The sequence below is a fragment of the Phyllostomus discolor genome, chromosome 8, assembly GCF_004126475.2.
Source record: "Phyllostomus discolor isolate MPI-MPIP mPhyDis1 chromosome 8, mPhyDis1.pri.v3, whole genome shotgun sequence".
Taxonomy (NCBI): domain Eukaryota; kingdom Metazoa; phylum Chordata; class Mammalia; order Chiroptera; family Phyllostomidae; genus Phyllostomus; species Phyllostomus discolor.
Window position 1 is genome coordinate 97326889 of NC_040910.2, and position 23337 is coordinate 97350225.

The 23337-nt window shown below is 41.7% G+C and overlaps 1 protein-coding gene across 1 annotated transcript in view; it reads right to left on the bottom strand.

Moving 5' to 3' along the window:
• The window catches only part of ANKFN1 (ankyrin repeat and fibronectin type III domain containing 1), a 309928-nt gene that overhangs the window by 113976 nt on the left and 172615 nt on the right, over positions 1–23337 (bottom strand). The window contains exons 4-7 of the mRNA XM_028521748.2: positions 21899–22100; positions 18907–19117; positions 5405–5599; positions 3558–3671 (exon numbers count right to left, since the gene is read on the bottom strand). Of these exons, the coding sequence (XP_028377549.1) occupies positions 3558–3671; positions 5405–5599; positions 18907–19117; positions 21899–22084 (706 nt within the window). The 5' untranslated portion in view covers positions 22085–22100. The remainder of the gene's footprint in view (positions 1–3557; positions 3672–5404; positions 5600–18906; positions 19118–21898; positions 22101–23337) is intronic.

The following is a 23337-nucleotide window of genomic DNA, read 5'->3' on the forward strand; positions in this document are numbered from 1 at the left end:
CTGACAGTCTAGATAAATTAGCTCCTCGTAGCTCACTAATCAAATGTAAGAAGCAAATGTCAAGTTGGGCAGCACAGATGAAACCCTTTATCAAAATCCTGAGCAGGAAAGAGATAGAGAAAAATGCCCATGTCTGACATTGCCAACCAAAAACTTGCTCTGAATTTCAGAAAGTCTTGGCAGATGAGACAACGGAGGAAAGTATCAGAATTGTATCAGAGGATGGCTGTGGGAGGTCATCCTGGGTGGCTTCATTTATCTGTTGTTGCCAGCACCCTCAGGCTGCCTTCTCTTAGCACAGCGATTTCCAACTGGCATGCCCTGGCACACCGATGTGCTACAAGAATTTTGCTGCAAGAATTTTTAAAATGTGTAATACCTGACTATTTAGTCAGGGGCAATGACCTCCTTTCCCTTAGATTGTCAAGTAAAAATAGGACAACAGCCAGCACAACAATAGCCATCTGGTGTGAATGAATCAAAATTATACCTATTTTTTGTAACATCTGCAAAAAATACAACATTTTTTTTGGTGTGCCACGGAATTTTAGTAGTTTATGTATGCCGTGAGCTGAAAAAGGTTGCAAGTCACTGTTTTAGATTGCGACAGGAAACCCAAAGTGATAACCAATTCAGAGCTCTCTTCCTAAGGTATTACAAACAGAGAGGGGAGTGGTCTGGCAGTTCCCCAGAAAGCTATGGTATGGGGAGAGTCCTGTTTGCAGACACGGGAACAGGGCTTGGTAAAGAGAAAAGATGTGCCTATACTACCTGGATGTATTTGTGGCCCAAAGGGAGGAGCAGTGACCTGGACACAGAAATCCTACCTAGTGGCCTGGCATCTTGGAATAGGTGTAGAAAGCTTTATCAGGTTTTAGAACTGTTCATGGTATTTCCACAAGAGTTCTTTAATCAGGGAAATAGATTTCTTTTTGTCTACCATATTCAAGTGTCAACATGAGATACTTCTGGCTCTGCTGGGAGCCTTAGGCAAATTCCTTAACCTCATTGGCTCAGTTTTCTCATCTGCAAAGTGGGAATCTTACCAGTACCTACCTCATAGGGTTGTTGTGAAGTCTAAATAGAGTTAATGCATATAAGGTTTGGGGTGTCCAAGCTGGGGCTGCATGTGACCCAGGATGGCTACAAATGTGGCCCAACACAAAATTGTAAATTTACTTAAAACCTTTCTTTTCATTCATCAGTTTTTGATAGTGTTTGTGTGTTTAATGTGTGGCCCAGACAGCTCTTCTTCTTCCAGTGTGGCCCAGAGATGCCCAAAGACTGGACACTCTGCTAGGCGCTATGTAAGCCATGGCTGTTATCATCATAACAACGGCATTCTCCTCCTCCTCTGGGCTCTCTCTCCTTTCCTGGTTGCTATACCAGTGGGGTCAGGCTGTTATGACCTCTTTCCTGGCTAGCTTCCTAATTCATTTTGTAAATTTTATTTTATTTTAATTGTTGTTCAAGTACAATTTTCTGCCTTTTAGCGCCATCCCAACCCTCCCCACCTCCCTTCCATTTCCACCCGCCTTGTTTTTGTCCTTGTGTCCTTTATACTTGTTCCTGTGAATCCTTTCCCTTTTTCCCTGAAATTCCCTCCCCTCTCCCCTCTGGTCACTGTCAGCCTGTTCTTCATTTCAGTGTCTTTGGTTATATTTTGCTTGCTTGTTTGTTTTGTTGATTAGGTTCCTGTTAAATGTGAGATCATACAGTATTTGTCTTTCACCACCTGGCTTATTTCGCTTAGCATAATGCTCTCCAGTTCCATCCATGCTGTCACAAAGGGTAGGAGCTCCTTCTTTCTTTCTGCTGCATAGAATTCCACTGTGTAAATGTACCATAGTTTTTTGATCCATTTATTTACTGATGGGCAACTAGATTGCTTTTAGCACTTGGCTGTTGTAAAATGTGCTGCTATGAACATTGGGGTGCACAGGTTCTTTTGGATTGGTGTTTTAGGGTTTTTGGGATATAATCCTAGCAGTGGAATTGCTGGGTCAAAAGGTAGATCCATTTTTAGCTTTCTGAGAAAACTCCATACTGTTTTCCACAGTGGCTGCACCAGTCTGCATTCCCACCAACAGTGCAGTGGGGTTCCCTTTTCTCCACAACCTCTCCAACACTTGTTGTTTGTTGCTTTGTTTATGATGGCCATTCTGACCGGTGTGAAGCGGTATCTCATTGTGGTTTTAATTTGCATCTCTCTGATAGCTAGCGATACTGAGCATCTTTTCATGTTTCTCTGGGTCCTCTGTATGTCCTCCTTGGAGAAGTGTCTGTTCAAGTCCTTTGCCCATTTTTAATTGGGTCGCTTGTCTTCTTAGAGTGGAGTCATGTGAGTTCTTTATATATTTTGGAGATTAAACCCGTGTCTGAGGTATCATTGGCAAATATGTTTTCCCATATGGTTGGTCTCTTTTTATTTTAATACTGTTTTCTTTAGCTGTGCAGAAGCTTTTTATTTTGGTGAGATCCCATTTGTTTATTCTTTCCTTTATGTCCCTTGCTCTAGGGGACATATCAGTGAAAATATTGCTGCATGAAATATCTGAGGTTTTCCTGCCTATGTTCTCCTCTAGGACTTTAATGGTATCATGACTTATATTTAAATCTTTTATCCACCTTGAATTTATTTTTGTGTATGGTGTATGTTGGTGCTCGAGTTTCATTTACTTGTGTGTAGCTGTCTCCTAATTCATTTTCTTATTCTAAATCTATATCTCTTCCAATATTATCTTTATTTTATACAGTGGACTGCAGACTTTATCAAAGAGTCTAACTTCTTAATCTTGATTTCAAGCCTCATCCCACCCTTACCTCCCAACATTAGTTTGATTCTCTAATCTTAATTTCACTGCATCTTGTCATGATCCTTCCCCTCCCCTGGAGCCACGCTATTTTCTATTCCTTCAGTATATTCTCTTATTCTCCTTACTTGTCCCGCCTTTTCTCACTTTCATACCTGTTCTCACTGTTCTTTCCACTTGGGAGTTTACCTTTGGTTCAAATCCTAGCCATCCTTGACAGCCAGGCCCCAATGCTACCTCCACTCTGGGGCCTTCCTGAGCCTATTATTTCCCCATCTCTTTCTTTTCTGAGCTCCAGTGCACTATATTTTTTGTTGTTGGGTTTTTCAGTCTTCAATTCTAGTTACCTGCCATTGCAGCTATCAGTTTATAATATATGCCCCCCTATTTAGTATGTTCCATGGCCAAGCCTCTGAGCTCCTTGGAGCCAGGCTGATTCTTTAGTGTGTCCTCCTCAGTCCTGTCCCCAGTCTTATGCTATGCACAGAGCAGGTCCTCTGCAAATAGGATAGGAAAAGTAATGTTAATTGAGGAGCTTGGAATAACAGCCCAGTCTTGTGGTTCATCTTTTCTGTGACTTATTCTGTCACTTTTTTGCTCTGTATGTAGAAATATTTCAACTCCACATGGAATGAAACAACAGCCTGTCAGCTGGAAGCAAACATACAAAATGCACAACTGGTCCCCAAACAATGGATTGTTTTTTAAGAAGGAGCAATGAAAAAAACATCTAGAGCACAGTACCTTTATATCTGGTTACTACAGCGGAGTTGACACTCAGAGGCTCTTGGAAGCTGACAGTGAGCGATGTGCTGCTGGTTACCATGAGACAGACATTGGTTGGCACCTCGGGGGCTCCTGAGACAGAAGGAAAAAACACAGGAACTTAACAAAGCAAATCCTTTTCAAACAGTGTTCCTGCATCTTCAAAGGACACCCTGAAACACACACTATAGAAACATTTGTTTGTAGAGCCTAATAGCTTTTGCTTTTGAACATTTTCATTAGAGGTCTCAATGGCCTTTATTTGTTGCCATCTTGGTCTTATTTGATCATTAGAACATCTTTTAAAGGGGTAAATAGTACCAGTTAAGCCTCCCCAAATATCCCAGAAACACAATAGGAGGTTGGCTGGACCAGCTGAGGCTAGAAAAGCGTTAGCGGGAATTATTACATTTTATAAAGTACTTTTGTGTAAATCATTTCATGGGACACTTTTTGCAACCCTGTTGGGTAGAAAGGGCAAATAACAGCATCCTCTCTTTTAGGATGAGGAAGCTGCAGCTGAAAGGGGCTAAGTGACCTGTTTAAGGACACAATGAAGACACAGCTAGGATGAAAGCTCATGACTTTGGATGCCCAATGCTGGGCTCTTCCCAGTGTGGAAGGTTAACTTCCTTTGCTGCCATGCTGCCTCATATTACACAGTGGTATTTTTCTGAGAAAGAATTCATGGGCAAATGTCATGTCTGCTAGCAGATTTCTGATGGTATTAGGTATTCCTTAACACTAGAAGGTGTTTTATAACTTAGAAAATTAAAAATTGATATCAAGTCTAAAAATGACTTCTAATATTAATTTGTCCTGATTGAAGCACAATAGCAAATGCACTTATTAAAATGATTGCTGAACTTTTTTTTTTTACTAAAAGAGCAAACATATCAGCATTGCTTCAGAGATGTTGATATTAAAAGCAACCTTTCTTTCATGTTGGTTAAATTATTTGTTTCAACAGAAAGCATTAGGCCTAGTTTTGGAATTTAGTTTACAGTAATATTTTGGAAAACAAGATTTTCACCACCTGTGGTCTTTATCACAACTAAAGTCACCAGAGCAGAGGCAGATAACTTACAAACTAATGAACTTCCCTTTCCCTTATATTTAAAATTTCAATATAGTTCTATTTTTTTCTGTTGTTTAAGTAAGTTTCCTTTTGGAATAGAAGTTTAATATTTTACAACTATTTGAATTTTCTATATTTTTTTATATCAGAGGCTGCACTAAGCAGTACCTTCCAGTGCTAGTATTACCCAGAAACAAGACTTTCTTAAACTAACAAAAAGAATCAGTAGAAGAGAATGGAAGTGCACACAAAAGCATAATTCATGGGTTGATTGACTGTCCTCTACAGCCTGTACTAACTGAAGGTCAGTTTACATAAGTTCTATATTAAAAATGCAGTAGAGAGTTGAAAACAGCTTAAACTTGAGCTTGAAGCAGAAACTGGACAAATAGGCAAACAAATATTTTTCCACCTCCACATCCCAAAATATAGCCACTTAGGGCATCAGACCATCCAGGTCATTAGGCATTAGGGCGTAACGGGTGGAAAGTGCTAGATGAGTGTGACACGGTGGAGGGAGGCCAGCAGCACTGAAGCCTCATGGCTGTGGCCAGAGAACCTATCAGGAGCCAGAAAATCAAGCAAGACAAAAGGTCCTTTTACAGCCTCTCAGAGCCCTTGCTCCAGACAGGCTGACAACGGCCATCCATGACCCTGTCGTGTTACAAAAAAATCAGTAAAAGAAGGCCTGGCTTTCTCAAACAAGGTTTGGTCTAGTTAAACGTAGAAGTCCTCTGCTTATACTCACTTGCATGTTCGAAGCCTGTTTTCATGCGTCTGTAGAGCCGATACCTCCACTCCCAAGCTTTCAGCTGTTTCTCTTTCTCTGTGTTGTCCAGACTGAATCCTTCATTCTCCACTTGAGCAGACAGTTCACTCACCCTCTCCTGCGCTTCTTGCACTAGTGTGTTGAGGTGCATTGCTCGGCTTTCCAGGCTGACAACTAAACAGAAAGAAATGGGTGACTCTTTTTCTTTCTGGGGAAGTACTGCCTGGCTGGCAAGAGAGCTGAGTCCACTATGGGTTTTAAAAAAGGCCTGGAGAAAGTGGGATCTATGTTCATTATTAATGTCTTGTTACGATAAGATCTAATTAGTGATATTCACAACTAGACCAAATTGTAAATCCATCAATTTAAGATATTCCCATTGCCCTCTGGCCCTCTCGTGACACGCACTCCATGTAGCTGCTTAGCTGTCATCAGTTAGAATTCCGCTATCAAGTGCCCATGAGGACCGCTTCTAATCCAGATGGCACACATTCATTTCTGTGATCTTCAGAGGCACAAACACTTAGGGGCTAAAGCTCCGTAGGGCAAGGGAGGCCCTGGGAAAAGTCATCAATGAGGCAAGCTGCATTCTGCCAAAGTTGTTTGTTCTTTTTTTGTTTTGGTAGAGCCTGATTCAAATTTTCTGGTCTTATCATTTTCTGCCCAGCTCACACACATTTTTCTATGTGTATCTTAGTGGCATAATTCTGTGGATATTAGTCAATGTATTGACTACTAACAAAGTGTTCTACTACTACAGAAAATAAAAATAAAACAAAATGAAGTGTTCTACTACTGCTGCCACAGTAGGTCTAGATAGTTCTGAAAGCTGGGTGACCTGAGTGTGATCAGACATTGATCTTTGATTGTGGTCTGCTAGTGGGAATGGTTTCTGGAGATGCCCGTGCCCAAGGGAGCAAGTGCTACTAGCCTCTCTTGCTGAGAGAGGTCACGAGGAGTATTTCTGTTTTACTCAGTGCATGGTCATCTTTGTTTGATTCACATCATATTGTATACCTGACCTGACCTTGTGTGAGTGAGTGCTTCTGTCAAGGATATTCCACCTTCTGTGCCAGGCTAGGAGGCTGCTTCTGGCGGTGGCTCTCACGGGTGTGAGGGCCTGCCAAGGTGGTCACCTGGTCACTTCAGAGGAGCCCTTGTTGGCCAGTGATAAAGGAAGACAGCCTTAGCATGGGCATGTGGTAGGGGACCAAGCAATGACACAGATCAGAATCAAGTTCTGCAGATCTGTCACCGACACTCTCTGCGACCAAAACGATATTTCCCCCTGGTGGGTGGGAGAGAACCCAACATTTCATTCTTCTAATGAAGGGGGAAAATATTATGAAGATAACTCAAGTGAAAATTTGTTAGGTGTATTTTGAAATGGAAATTAGGTGGTTATATATTCATATTCTCTGTGTTCATAGGCATGTTTGCATTAATTACAGGAAATGAATACTAATTTATTATTGCCCCTGCTCACCATCAGTTTAAATTTATTTACCGATGAGGTCAATGAAAAATTAGTTGAGTCTTTTTTTTTCTTTTTCTTTCTTTCTTCTTTCTTTCTTTTTAAAGTTGCTGTTTAGAACACTCAGGACTGTGTTTTGCTGCAGATTTGTCATGGTTAATGAATGTTGCTGTAGCAGTCAATCATGTACTCTAAATACTGTCACACTTTTTTTTAAAGCCTCAGTCATGAGCCATGACAGAAAAATAAACAAATAAATATAAAGCTAAAAAACTCTTTCACTGAGCAGCTACACTATGCAGAATCCCCCGGGAAGGCTAAAGGAGGCCAGAATAAATGATAATATAAGTGCTGTGGACGTAGGGAAGCAATGATGGTGTATGAACACGGAGGTTTTGGAGAAAAAAAATACACATACACACACGCGGGCGCATACTCCAGTGGAAAAATTGGCAATATTAGTAGCCTCAAGGTGCAATTTCCTGGAGCAGTGAGATTGACAAGTCAGTACTAAATGCTGTTAATTTAACTAACTTCAGATTAATGGTAGAGTCTGCTATGACTGAAGCCCTCAAACACAGTCTCATTATAGCCTTGCTGGGAAGGTCCTAAATATAGGCATTGACAGTTTAAAACAAATTCGTATACATTTGTGTATTTTTAGACATAGGTTAGGCGTCAGAGTTTGTGTCACAGTTTTCAGGTTGATTAATTGACCCAGTAACTGCACCCTCTACCCACTGCCCCCTCCTCCTTCCACTCCAAATTATAGAGAAAATGGGGGAATTGTCCTTGCTAAGTCATTCAGTGAGCTTTTTATTGTAAGCCTGATGTTTGAATTGCATGCATGCGTCAACACTTGGGTGATAGACACATGATTTATAAAAATAAATTTCTCTAATACTATAAAATCCCCCCTATTAATTTTTATATTCACAACAGTTATTACTGGTGTGAATTCCAGGTGGCATTTCAGATGGACAGCTTCTCTGGAGCTCTGCTTGGCTTCCCCTGAAATTTTTCCTCCTTTCCCTAGCATAAGATGTTTTGTTTCTAGACTTTCGCCTTCCTTCTAGCTTGTGGACATGATGCCATTTGAGCTGTAGGGGTAAAGGGATTCATCACCTTAAAGCATTTTCGCCTTTTCATAGATGAACAAGGCAGATCCACAGAATTTTGTGGCCAGGTGAATTTTGCAAGGTCAGCTGGATCCCTGTGCTTCTCAAACTGGATCCCTAAACCACTTCATAACATGATATGTGCTGGTGTTGGTGGGGTGCAGTGGGTGTCTTTACAGCCACAGAATGAATAGGTGCATCTTCCTGGAGCACCAAATTTCTCATGCAGGTTTGGGTGAAAGCACGTTATTTAGATACTAAAACGAATACTTCTGTTATGGAGGAGAATGGAAAATTTTCCCCCAAATTGACGATCTTTTAAAAAAGGGAAACTTTATAGAAATTTATTTTCTTCCCTCCAGACCTAGTCTCCAGGTGCCCCTGGGAATGTGCTCACTTGCCTCTGTTGTTAGAGGTAATTCCATGCGGAGTTGGAGAGGCACTGACTGAGCCAGTGGTTTCCAGCCAGTTCACCAAATTAATAGCTTAATAAAACACTCTCTTTTGAAAGATTTTCTTTATTGACTACCAAATCAGCTGACTCATAAATTAATCATTTTCTCCCTGTTGTGAATGACCTATATAACTTCCAACAGAAGCATCTGTTCAGTATGAGATAATCAACCTAACAAACTTGGTTAATATATTTTAGGCAAAAGCAAGTACAAATGATGATTATATTAGATTGTGTATGTGTAGTTTTATCTTGAATAATAGCGTGATAGTTCAGGTGTTCGATCCCTTTGGGGGCCCCATTGCTGTTTGTGCCACCCCAGGGTGAGAACCTTTTCATCCCCCTTATTTTAAGATGAAGAAACTGAGCCCAGGGAGGTGGGATGATGATTTGAGGTTTTCTTAAAAACCTTAAAAAACTCAATGAACTTCCTCTACACCAAGTGGAATGCAAATTAACGTATTATTTATGTATTGCAGTTTTCCAATTGCTACCTATTTGTCATGAGATTGGTGAATTCGTTTTGGTTGGTTGGTTGGATATAGAAACTAGAAAGGCCATGTCTATTTTATGATTGATTTTCCTGCCCATCCACCCCTCTTATTCTTGGATCCATTCCCCTTTCACTTCCACCCTCTGAATATTTCCCCCCTGAGTCCAGAACTCCTGGACCTGTTTGCAAGGTTTGGCCTTTTCTCTGACTGCAGTTGATGCCTTCTCCAGCCAAGCAGCCATCCCTCTGCACGGCCACAGCCAGCACAATAGAGGGTCTGTGAGTGTGTGGTGAGCCGTCCGGCGGGGGCAAGGCCACTCGGCGGCTCCTGAAATAGGCTCCTTGCTATTGTGGTGTTTAATTATCAACAGCATTTCTACCACCCAGTGTTTCTGAGTGGGTATTTGTTATAAGACCTGCCCAGCTAATTAACTACTGGGTGGGAGTTGGGGGAGGGGCAGCCACTTGGTGTTCAAAGAATACAATTAGGGTTACTGTTTAAATCCTGAGATAAATAATGATCAGACTGAGTGGATTTTCTTCACCATCGAAACCTAAACTACAGATCACCAACTACTTATTTGCCTTACTAGATCTTAATTTCACCCTTGCCCTGCAATTGGTAAATTTGGACCTGGTTGATAATTACTTAAAAGCTTGAAAATATAATGAGGGTAAAACATAAGCTAATTTTAATGAATTTTTAAGTATGAAGGTGAATATTTTTTAATTAAAAAATTTAAAAATTACCATTGACATTCAGTATTATTTTATATTAGTTTCAGGTGTATAGCATAGTGGTTTGAGACAATCACGCACTTTTACAACATGGTACCCTGCCGTCATATTTCCAGTACCCACCGGGCACCATACATATTATAATATCGACTATATTCCTTATGCTGTAGTTTTCATCCCCATGACAGCTTTGTGACTACCAGTTTGTACTTCTTAACCCCTTCACTGTTTGCACCCAGCCCTCCAGTCCCCTGCTCATCTGACGGGTCGTATGGTGACCTGTCAATGCGTTCTCTGTATCTGAGTCTGTTTCTGTGTTGTTTGTTTGTTTTGTTCTTTAGATTCCACACGTAAGTAAAATGGTATGGTGTTTGTCTTTCTCTACCTGGCTTATTTTACTTAGCATAAAACCCTCAAGGTTCACTCAGTTGTCACAAAAGATAAGATTTCATTCTTTTTTGGCAGTACTCTATTCCATTGTATATATGTGCCACATTTTCTTTATCTAGTCTTCTGTTGTTCATTATAGTGTTACTTAAAATAGCCAAGATGTGGAAGCAACCTAAATTCCCACTAACTTTAATTTTCTAATTGAGTCTTTTAGGGAACAACTGCCTGAAAAGAATGAATGCATTTGCCCATTACTAATGATAAACCATTTTTCAATTTAGCAAGTAGCTTTTCTATTGTTAGTAGCATTTTCCATGGTTTCACTGATGGGAAAAACTGGCCCTGAGACCAGTGTTCAATCTAGTGCCCAAAGGAAGCCTTACAGCTGGCCTTGGGGGCCTTTTCCTGTAGTGCCCTTGGCCCTGTATGACTTCCTTCACTTCACTTTTAATTTTAACTTAAAGAGTTTAATTTAATTCTAAAAAGCTTCCTTATCTTGAGCTGAAGTCTGCTTTCCTATTATTTCCAAAGTGGAGGTAAGATGGTAAAAGGGCTTTAGGGTCCCTATAAGCCCTTATGAATGTGTGACCCTAACCAGTTATGCTGACATCTTGAGCCTAAGTGTCTCACCGCTGTGCACCCATCTCACAAGTTGTCATAAATTAGTGATAACCTTTACAGAGAAGGCTCTATATTAGTGGAGGCTTGTATCGATTGTTACACCCATTGTTCTGTATAAATAAATAAGATACTTGGTTTTATAAAATAGCTCTATGTTCTTGCATTAAAAACAAAACAAAACAAAACTTCTTGCCCTGGCTGGGTGGCTCAGTGGACTGAGCTGAGCACCAGCCTGCAAACCAAAAGGCTGCCAGTTTGATTCCTGGTCAGTGCACATGCCTGGGTTGTGGGCCAGGTCCCGCGTTGGGGGCATGCGAGAGGCAGTGGATTGATGTTTCTCCCCGTACATTGATGTTTCTCTCACACACTGATGTTTCTCTCCCTCACTTTCTCCCTTCCTTTCCTTCTTTCTAAAAATGAATAAATAAAATTTAAAAAATTAAAATGAAAAAAAACTCTTTCCCCAGATAAAAATTTTCTGTTCCAGCTATCATTCAGAAATCTTATGTACTAAGTGGTGTCAATTTCAACCCTGTCTGTTATTTCAAAGGAATAAACAAGGTCATGTAGGTATAAACCTTGCATTATAAGCCAATATCCTCTGGGCAATGAAAAATAGTAGTTAATAAAATTTATCTTTGCTGATCATTAGTGACAGCTTCCTAACAACCTCACAACTGACTTGTTTTCAGGTAGGGACATCAAAAGAAATAATATAGAGGTGTTCCAATAATTGAATGTTCTTTAATTCAAACATTCTCACATCAGAAAAACTCAAACCGTGAGTTTTAGTTAACCCATCTTGCTAAGGTTTAGGACTCAAAATTCGCTTTGACTTCACTCATTTTCAGGTTTTCCCAAAGACTTGGAGAGTGTGGTTCCAAAAATGTTTTAGAGATTTGGAGATTAAATCTTTCAGTTTAATTACTGTGGAACTTTCTTCTCTTAGAACTCATTACACCCTGGACATGGGGCTCTGGAATGTTTTTCTCTGCTACTTTCCAGCAGAGCGTGGATTCACAAAGTCTACATTATATCGTTCAGGTTGCAATTGTAGTCCTTTAAGAAGCCAGAGCCAGTGACACAGAGAGGGACTTCCTGCCCAGGTCTCCCAAACTCCAAGTGGCAAATGGACATTTTCTCTAAAACAAACACACAAAACACTGGGAGAAATTATTTAGGAACTGTAAAGCAGATTACCCAATGATGTTTTTAGAAAGTTGAAGAATGAAAGAGGATAACCATATCTTCTGCTAGTGTTTTTAGTGCTACCTGGCAGAAATATAGTGTGAGCCACAGCATTTAAAATGTCCTAGTAGTCACATTAAAAGTAAAAAAGAAATAGGTGAAATTAATGCTAATAATATATTTTATTTACCTCAATAGATCTAAAATTATTTCTGTATGTAATCAATATAAAATTATTAATGTGATATGTATTCAGTGTAAATTTTACATTTAGAATTCATTTGGATCAGACACATCTGAAGTACTCAAGAGTTATTTCTGGCTAGTGGCTCCTGTATTAGACAGTGAAGTTTTAGAACATAAAATTCTATAAACTTTAAAAAGTGCTCGTATTGGGCAGTACCTTCATAACATAAACTGTATAACAGATGGATAAAACATTTAAATTCTTTATTAGAAACTCTTGGGTTTTATTTCATTTTTGAAAGTTATACTGGCTACCAACTTTTTTGACCATTTATAATGTGCCAGGGAAATGTTTTAAAGCTATTGTTACATTTAATTCTCATTAGTCCTAGGTAGGTAGTGGGGTACCCAGTTTCCAGGTGGCCTCAGTGACTGCTGTCTCTGGCTAACCACACCCTCCTCCTCCATGGCACCGGTGCTGGTCTGTGTGAGCAAGGCTCAGGACAAATGGTAATTTATCATTTCTGAGAGTGGGTTATAAAAGACACTGTTGTTTTTGTCTTGGTTGCGCTCTCCCTTTCTCTCTCTCCAATCATGTGCTCTGGGGAAAGCCGGCTGCCATGTCAGGGAGCAGCTCTACGGAGAGGCCCGTGCAGAAAGGAACACGGGTCTCCTGTCAGCAGTGCTCTGAGCAAGCTTGGAGCGTGTCCTCCAGATCAGTCAGGCCTCAGGAAGATGGGAGCGGCTACGCTGCAGGGAGTCAGGGGCAGGGGCCCAGACTGTGGGTGTGTGCAGATGCACACACATGTGTTGAGCGGGCTGTCAAAGGGATCTTTTAACTTTGTCTATAAAGTTGTAGTTTTTGACCAGGAGAATGCACTGTGTGTTCTGTGTATATTTAGAAATCAAAAACAAAAGAATGAAAAGACAATTATCAACTCTTTAAGAGTAGGTAACTATAACTCAGGATGTGGCCACTTGACATCTACATAATTATTTGGAAACATAAAAAAAGATCAGTTCACTTAATATTTACTAAAATCATTGCCTTCAAAATAAATAATATAGTCATACCCTTAAGTAGGAGTAGCCTTGGGATTCATTCAATTATTAAACACATTTATTGAGCATCTACTGTTTGCTAGAGATATTGTGATAAATGAGACAGATAAGTTCCACTTATGTGGAGTTTACATTCTAATGCAGGGGAGACAGAAAATAAGCAAATAAAAATATTCAGAAAAATATCATATAGTGATAAATGCTGTTAGGAAAATTAAAATAAAGTGATGTAATTAAATTAAACTGAAATAAAGTGACTTTAGCCTTTGGACTCGGTGGCCAGAGAAAGTCTCTCATGAAGCTGAAATGTTAAGAAGGGGCTGACCATGTGACGGTCAAGATTTAAAGCCTTTCATATATAGGAAATAGCACATCTGAAGGCCCTCTGGGTAAGAAGTGTGGCACATTGAAGGGGCCGCATGGAGGCTGGTGGAGCTGGTATATCAAGGGTGAGGGGTGAGCAGCAGGACATGAGTTTCCAGGAACAGGTTTTCAAGCCTGGGCGAGGATTTGTCCCCCTGTTTTAATGAAGCAGGTCAAAAATATCTGGAAACTCATTCTACAAACCTGTCCAAGGCTTGTTCTTTACATATTCTTAATGGTTGCAAATCTTTGTCCTTTGAGGGTGGATTTGATCTCAGGAACCCTCTCTAAATCACGTCTGGTGAACGTGGAGGGTGATGACGCTGGGCAGTGCTGTTTTGGAACAAAAATCAGGTGTGACTCTAAGCAGCGAGTCAGATTTTCTCATAAACTGGCTCCGAGGACAAATCCAAAAGTGTTTAGAGCAATGGCAGCACTGTTGGAGCAAGTGTGGGGTCTCCCCTGAGGACCGTGTTAAAGGAGAGCATTCGTGCGGACTGTAGACTTGCTGGTGTGTTTGTTTACATAAAGCCGGCCTCATTAGTTTATAGTCACACCTCTTAGACGTGCCCTGAACCAGTCCCAGCAGCAGCAGCAGCCCTGGACTACCGCAGAAACGAGGGGTGCATCCTGACGAGCCTGCCAAAGCTGTGACACTGGTGTCTGTGCCGTGCTCAGGTGACACTTACTCCCAGTTGCATTTTATGAAGTAACTGAACATAACTCATTCTGGGCAACATTTCCTAGTTCCACAGGCAGTGTCCAAGAGAGTGAGAGAGAGGGGTGCACCCGGAAATGCAGAGAGACAGGAGGGGCTCTGGGGAGAAGGGAGAACGCTGCCCCAGGAAAGGGCCGAAAGACGAAGAGTGAGGAGCGTTCCACCGTCCTTACCTCCACGTTACTAAGCAGTGTAAAGATGAAGCCCAGCAGGCTACACCTACAACCAAATCCTACAACAGAACCTGGAAAACAACAACAACAACAACAACAACAACAACAAAAGGTCCCCCAAAGTACAAATAAATTGCTGGAAGACTTAGAGGTTTTTCCCCATACGTTGTACGAGCCCCGCACACAAAGTGTGTTTGTGTGTATGAGCTAAAATTGGATATCTGCAATTCCCAGCATCACAAGACAGGGCTTAAAGTTACAATAGAAAATTTCTGAATCCCTACTATGTGCCAGGTACCGGGATCAAAAGGTGAGGCAAAATCCATGTGAGTTACAGGATTTGCACACAGTAGGTGTCCAAAAAGAATGGGCTTCTTTATGATTCCTATTTACAGAGCCTAAATGGTGCCAAATAAGAGCAGCCTCAGAAAGGCAAAGACCTCACTGATGATTCAGCAAATTCCTCTGGAGACTGTGGAAGTGTGATTTGAGGGTGGGAGCAGGGTATGAGTTAGTCAGGATAAAGGGGGGCGGTTTATGACTGGGGACTTTCCCACATGCAGACAAGTCTTTCTCAGATAGCAGCTGTTCAATGGAGCGTGAGTCACGGCGACTGGACACTGAATGGATGGAGCAAGCAAAGGCACAGCCCCAGGGGTCCCGAGGTGCCTCTGTACTTGAGCTCTCCTACTGCAGGCCTTCAGAGTCGGTGCCTGTTTCCTGAGCACAGGGCTCCCATCAGAGAGGAAGTACTTGGGATTCTATTTTAATAGCGACTGACGTTTTCTTCTAGAATGAATATTGCTTTGTGCTGCTTGTCTAAAGGTGGGAGGAACAGAAAAAGTCGCTGAATAAAGACAGCAGATTCATCTAATGGGCAAGTGGGGGTTCTGAATATATTTAACCTCGGGGCAATGCACAAGTTTGGGCCTCCACCTGTGGGACTTCCCTATGGTAAGGAAATGCACATGCTTGAGCTTCAAGCCCTCTTTATAAAGAACACCTGTGTATAGTTCTGTGCTTGAGGAGCTAAAGGCTGAAGACAGGCCAGACCAATGGCTTGGGAGTTAAGTCCCTAAACTCATCTGTGTCTTTGTGATTCCTGTTATGAAATGGGGAGAATTACAGAGCACTTTCTTCTGAGTTGTGCCGGATTCTTGGCTGGCATAGTGGAAAGCGTATTGGGCTAGTTTTCAGAAGAGAACACCCAGGGGAAGGGAAGACAGAAAATTAAGCCCTATTGGAAACCCTGCACTGTGCTTTGAGATACTTGACAGTCATTAGAAGAGGGGCAAGTGGAGAACCAGGGAAGGAAGGAATTGAGCCTCTATGGTGTGATAGTAAATGTGTTAGTGCTTTTCCACAAACACCGAAGTTCTGGGTTCAAACCATGCATGCCTCCAATACTTACTTGCTTTGTAGAATTATTTAACTACCAACTCTCAAGCCAGAAAAGGCTTTTTTGAAATGTGTAAAACACTCTAGGAACTTAAGACCTCATTGTTATTTTTCTTCTCTTATACCCTTTCTCAGCAGCTTCGGGGAAACAATTTGTAGCAGGTATTTAATTATCTGGCTCTGACTGGCAACTGGTTTTTCTCATAAGCTAGCTCATACTCATGCAGAGGAGCAATTCTCTTTCTTTTGTACTTGATATGTAAAGTGACTTAAAACTCCATGAAGACAGATTGTGTTCTGTTGTCCTGCCCGTCTCCAACAGGAGTGGCACCTTAGCTCACAGAACAGAATAAAGAAATGCACCATAGGATGTTAGCAAACAGCACACAGGGAAAGATGTAGGGCCCATCTCTCCCTGCATCTGGCCACAGCCCTCCTTATTGGTTGTTTGGGAAGGCAGTAAATTTGCATAGAAGGATCTCAGGCATGGGTGTTCCACAGACTTGGGCTTGTGTTTTTGACATCCCTATTTTTTTTGATAGATTTGTGACTTTTGGTTAGCCATTTAGCCTCTCAGGATAAAAAATTCCCCTTTAAGTGGAGCTAATAATATTCCCCTCTTACTTCCCCCAAAGGGCCAGTGTGAAAACTGGAGATACGTATGTGGAGACTTCATAGGTACTCAGTGAAGGTCCCTTTGCCATTTTTACACGTGTGGGGGTCGTACATCACACTGTGTCTTTGAGTTGTGGGGTGGCCAAGGTGACTTAGGAGTCCTCTTTCCCAGAGGCTAAACCCGGGTTTACCTCTCATTGTCGTTTACAACTTTGTGGTGATGATTATGGTTATCATTTTTGAGGGAATGAGAAAAACCAGGGATCTTTGAACACATTTGCTTTTGGTTTATCTAGACATTTAGTACTTGGGTTCTTTTATAGAGATTTAATTATGCACAAAGGGGCTTGGGGAGAATGGGAGTCTTACTGGTTTCACAAAAACGGGGAATTCTTTGTAGCGTCTCAGGTAAGTAGGACTAATGTTTCATCCAGCCCTGTGCAGGCAACATCTGGATGAATGGTCTCCTTGTTCCCACAGAATGGGGCTCAGTCTGCATTCTCTCTGCTCAGGCCTCTGCTTCTCTCCCACCGCTCTCTCACTAGGTCATCGGCACAGGCATTATTGCAGCAGAGATGGGAAGGTAGCAAATAAGCTTTTTCGATTTCTTCCAGCCTTATTTGCCCCTCCCTGCAAATCCTCCAGTCCACTAAAAGGAAGCAGCACTTTGATGATGAAGCCCTTATTGAAGAGCCCCGATCCTACTAAATGCAAACCCTCACTCTCTTTGACATGGATGTGGTAAGCTTAGCATTTTTCAAATAACGAGTTTTCTGATACAAGGATCTGCCTCTCTACCTAGTCTTTGGGTGGCAGGGGTTGATGAAATTTAGAACCAGAGATGTGACCTCTAATTATATATTTGCTTGCTTCTCTTTCAGCCTTCTGGGTCTCACCACTTGGAAGTAAGTGAATCAGTATTAGTGAAACTAACAGTTTGGTGAGTTTACTTTTTTCTTTTAGGAAACATAAAAACTGTGGCTCAGAGCCATTGTGGTCATTGGGTCAGAGAGTTTGCACCGAGGGGAATGTGAGTGCCTACCTCAGAATGTGGCTGTGAGGATTAAAGGCGTGAATACACGTAAAGTGCTCAGAATAGTGCCTGGCACAGGCTGAGGGTTGTATGATTTTGTCCCGTCCGCTCCTGGGCAGGGTCTGCCATTGATCCCACAGCAGCTCCCTTTGGCTAGTAATCTCAGCTCAACTTCAAAACATATCCAGAAAGAAGCCATTCACAAAGACCACATATTATATGATTCCATTTATGTAGAATGTCCAGAATAGGCAAATCTATGGGAACCGAAAGTAGATTAGTGGTTGCCCAGGGCAGGGAGCAATGGGAGGTTAGGGGTTGGGTTTTTTGGGGAGGCGATGACAGTGGTCTAAAGTTGATTGTGATGACAGTGTCACAATTCTGTACCTATGCTAAAAACCACTGAATTGTCCACGTTAAGTGGGTGAATTGTACGGCATGTGTGTTACAGCTCGATCATGCTGTTAAGAAATACATCCAGAATTCCACCCCCACCTGCCATCAATGTCATTAGCATTCTAGTTCAAGCCATTGCTCGTGTCTCGTGGACCACTAAAACAGACTCCTCACTCTGCCCCCTGCCCCAGTCTCACCTCGGCCCACCGCTGTCTGCTCTCTGGAGCCCTGTTGTGACCTTCGAAAATGTGAAGCAGAGCATACCATTCACCCGCTCCAGCAACTGCCCTGCATCCCCATCACACTAAGGTCCAAGGGGAATGTCTGCCCCTGGCGTGAATGATCTGCCTCCTCAGCAGTCAGTCTCTCCTTTGTTCCTTTTGCTTCAGCCACACCAGCCTTCTCGTTCTTCAGATACGGCGGTCTCATTCCCACCTGCCGCAGCACACCTTTCCACTTGATGTCCGCTCTGCCTGGGATTTGACCCCACACCTCATGGGTCATTCTTTGATGTTGTACAGAGCTAGGCTCAAATATCACCCCATCAGAGAGGCACTCCACTCCATCCACAGAGTTCCCACTCCGTCAACCTCTAGCCACTCATTCATTTTATTTTCTTCATAGTATTTATTACTACTTCAGTTTATATTTTGATTTATCTCCTTACTTGCTTATTGGAAGTCCCCTCCACTAGTTATGTAATTTCTATGAGAATAGGGATTTTCTCTTGCTCACTACTGCATTCTTAGTACCTAGAACAGTGCCCTGTCCTCAGTGTTTGTTGAATGAATGAATAAAGCCACCAAATTGATTATGGACAGGAAGACAATATCACACACAAATTAACTTTTTCTATGTATACTTCCTGTTCCACATTTAGAATGTAACTCAGTGCTTAGACTGAGAAACACTATGACTGGTTGCATGGAAGTCCATTAAAACATGTAAGAGATTTCAGAATCTATGCTTAATTGTCAGTCATGCTCCTAAGGTCAGCACGGCTGTTTCAGTGACAGAAAGCTGAGGTCTGACCCTACTCTGCTGTGCTCAGGTTTACTCACAGTGTGGACTCTCTCTGGCTCCTGTCCTCAGGAGGGTCTTAGCAATGGGCACGTTGTTGGTCATGATGGCGATGTCCAGAGGCGTCAAGCCCTCGCTGTTGGGCGTGTTGAGATCCAGCTCCTCTGCTGTGTACTGGTACAGAAGGATCTGCACAGCGTCCATGTCCTGCTGCTCGACTGCTTCAAACATGGCTTCGTTGCCCTGGAAGTTCTGGAGAACAACAGCAGGTTAGCACAGTGTCACAGACTAGCGTGTCTTTGCGGCCTAGCTGTCTTGAACTTTACAGACTGCTTCCGTGACTGCATTCCCACTTAAAAGTGATACATCTTTAATTTTATCCCGAGGTCTCCAAAGTAAACACTGTGTTGGACCCTCCTTGCATCGTTTCTAGTGGACACTGAACAGATGTGTACATTTAGATGCACTGAGACAATACAGCAGAGCATGCTTAGTCTATAAATGAGAGCAAACATCAGCTTTCTGAAGCCAGTATCCAGTACAATACTGTGTGATAGGTCTTTGAAAGGTGTTCCCTGAAGAAAGTAGCATGTGGTCAAATAAACCTGGTAAACAGTGGATTAAGGCAAATTACTGCATTATTTTACTCTAAGACCTCTCAGGGCCTTTCATAATTTTTAACACACAATTGTGACTCTCTAGTAGGTGGAAAATAGGACCTGCTTCAAGCATTTGGTCATAGAATGAATTTTTAATTGTGTGTTTGAACTGCTGCTGGAGTCACATTCTACAGAATACCATTGGGGAAATGCTAGCAGAGAGACTGTAGCACAGGTAGTTTAAATTCTGGCTAGATTGGAACTCAGAGTACTCTTTCTCTGTCTCACACTCATCCCCTCTCTCCCCACCCCTGTGTCTCCACTGTTGCTGAGACCATTATCATCCCATTGCCTTGCCTGAGCCATGGCAATGACCTGTCTATTGCTGGTCTTAGTCTCCTCCAGTCCATGCTGCACACTGAATCAAGAATAATCTTTCTAAAATTTATATTACATGCCCCTTCCTTATTTATAAATCTCTAAGAGCTCCACACTGCCTGCAGGCTGACTCCCTAACTCATGCACTCCATTGTGCTAACCTCTACCCTCTCTCAACCCAAAGCCCCAACCACAAGACACCTGGCATTTCTGAGCCCTTAGGGAGGGTTTCCATGACTGGGTGGCAGATTGTTTGGGGCCATAGAGGACCAAAAGTTTAATATTCATGGTGACAATGCCTATAAAGACAATATGATTCCTTTGGAAAGTTCTTTCAGAGGGTTAATAGCAAACTAAGGAGAAAAGCTGTGGAATTCTCTCAAACACATTTTTGTAGCTTATGGGAGAAAAATAACACATACAGTTTTACACATCTATCTGGTATCTTCTCCTAGAGTTGCTTGGTCTTTAAAACGTTGAAATACCATTGGTCCTGACCTAGCACAGAAGTCACCTAATTAAAATATGTAAGGTCTTCAGTGACCAAATATTGAGATTGGCAGGTTTTATTTTTAGTCACATCAAAAATCCATTCTCCCTATCAAAGCCTGCATGCAAGTCAGCTTAGCTGAGCACATAACACATGATTGAAATTAGAAGAAAATACAAAGCTATTATGCAAATGCTCGTTTTGACAATGGGCACCCAGGGAATAGAATTATTTTGGTATGCCGTTCGCTCTCAGGATGATCTGCTGAATGGAAAAGTGTTTTGTCGACCAACTGCCAAACTGGGGAGCCTCTGATGCTTTGGCCATAACTCAGATGTAGCCAAGGCCTTCCAGATGAGTTTGAAATGAGAAAACGAATGAGTGCAAAGTCAAAATGCTGCCCTGTCTACAGTTGTGTATTTGTGATTCTTAGTATGTCTGATTTCTCGTGTGCCATACATATTTGTTCTCACTCTTAAGTCATTTCCTCCTCTGTGTTTTTGTTGGCAAAGTCCAGTATGCTTCTATCTGGAAAGGCGAGGGCTCGTGTCTGTTTTTTAGGCTCAAACAAATGGTGCCATTACCCCCTGCAGAAATACCCTTGCTGAGCATGTTGGTATTGTGCCCCCAGCTTTTACCGAGGGCCAGTATAAGAAACTGCTACTGAGAATGTCTATAACATCACCAATATTAATTTTTATTCTCCATTACATAATTCATTATGATAGCTTATAAAGGCTAGAGGACTTAGCAACAGAAAAATATTAGTATTTCCTTATAGACCAACATACTTCCAACTATCAGCTAATGGGATTCTATAACCAATTGTTTTCCTTTTTGTTTTGACTGTAGAGGAACTCAGAGATAAATGTAATTATAAATTTTAGGTATTATATTTGCTTAGGTTTTTGGTATATTCATTTCTGTTTCCATCCCCACTATTTTCTTTTCTTAGTTCTTTTTCTTTTGTCTTCCTTCCTTCCTTCCTTTTAACCCTCTCTCCCTCCCTCTCTTCCTTCTTTTCCCACTCCTCCATCTTTCCCCTCCCTGTCTTTTCTCTTTCCTTTTATTTCTTTCTTTTCTTTCTTTCACACTCACTGTCTCCCTCTATGTCTGTCTCTTTATCTCCCATTATATAATACATACATATTTTTTTTTACTTGGATTCTGTCTTGAATGCCTTTGGAATGCATATGGAGTATACATTATAAATAAAAAGTATTGTTTATTGATCAGTATTTGAATGAACAGTGAACTTCTGAGAGGCCTATTTAATCTCATACTTCATATTTGCTATTTTTGTTTCTTTGGTCTATTAAAGAATGAAAAACAAAGGGAAAAGAAAGGGAAAGAAACTAAGAAAGGGAATGGGGAACTCTCTCAGTCACTCAGACTTCAGCTAACCACAGAGGTATGCACAGTTCCTGTCTTCTCTGACTTCCAGCATTTATAAAATTGCAAACGTCAGGTTCTGAAGTAAACATGGATCATCTTAGAATCTTCTTAATTCCAAACACAACTGCACAAATCAAACCAAGATAAGAATGAAGAGGTTTTTTTTTTTACCACTGAGGTCTTTCTGAGACTCATCCGGTCAGTTCTTGTTCTGAAATAGGCCTCATCAAATGAAGAGTGGCTCCCCTTGAGTTTCTCAGAGAGGTTCCGGTACAGGCGTTTGGCAGCATTGGGAGAAGAGGGGGCACTGTGTTTTTTTGACTGAGAAAGATGTAAATTCTGCATTTGTTGGGTCATTTTCACACGACAGTTCCTAAGAGGAGGAAAATAGGATATTGTATCATTTACACAGCATAGTTATAAATTGACACAAAATTTGATCATCTCTAGTAACCATCTGGAATCCTAATAAAATATTATAGCTGGAAGGGACCTTAGAAGTCATCAGATCTAGCCTTTTCATGTTCTAGAAGAGAAAGCTGAAAGTCAGGGAGAGGAAGCAGCTTGTTTATGGCCACAAAGCTAATTAGTGGCAGAAATGGAATGACAACCTCCATTGACTATATAAACATCTACATCCAAACATACGTATGACATGGGCCTCTGAGGACTGAGAGTCTTTTTGTCTCTGTCTCACTTGGAGGAAGCATTTCAATTCCATAACCGAGGGAGTCTGTCCAGTTTCTCTTGGATATTTGTAATTGCTCTCTTTCTACTTACCTCCTTCTAGGTGCTGCTCTCTCTTGGGTGCGTAAGAGAATTTGGTCATTCCCTGCAGATCCCCCTTCTACCTAGGTGTCAAATTGTGCCTCACAATTTTTTGAGATTTGGAAAACCACCTCAGTTCCCAGAGGTTTCAGGGTTTAGACCCACAGGCCCATCTCTGCTGACCCCAGATGCTCCAGATAGTGTCCTCCGGGGCACTCACTACTGGCATTCTCTCGGCAGGACTTGACTGCTGTTCCATACCTCTCTTTGGGACAGGTCCCAAAGTCATACCTGATGTCAGTGTCCAGATGAGCCATGCCATTTCAAAAGCCATTTACCATTCTGTTGGATACGACTATTGAAATGCCAATGCTACCAAGGCTGTAGCTTCTGGTGTGCATATGCGTATTGGATGAACAAATGCATGAATGGAGTAACTGGCCAACACAGTTATCTATAAGGTGTCTCCACCCCTGGTGCAGCCTCTGGGCACTGGGCCCAGGTCTCTCTAGCATGCTGCTGCCATCCTACCACCTCCCGTCAAATCTCCAGTGGAGTCTTCCATTTGTAATGCTGCCATCACTACTTAGCTGTGACCCTGAGGTCATCTCCAGCCCTTGAATCTTTATAGCCTTATGGACCTCATGATATAATAGCATGGAGAACCTCTTTTATTGACCAAACTCTTCACAGGACTGACTTGAATGATTCCCCAATTCCTATGGCATAAGATCTGAATTCTTTAGTCTCACATACAGTGCTTACCTCCCCAGCATCATCTCCTGCTGTATGTCTGTACTTTTTGTTTCAGTCTTTCTGACCTCCTTAGGGTTTCCTAAATA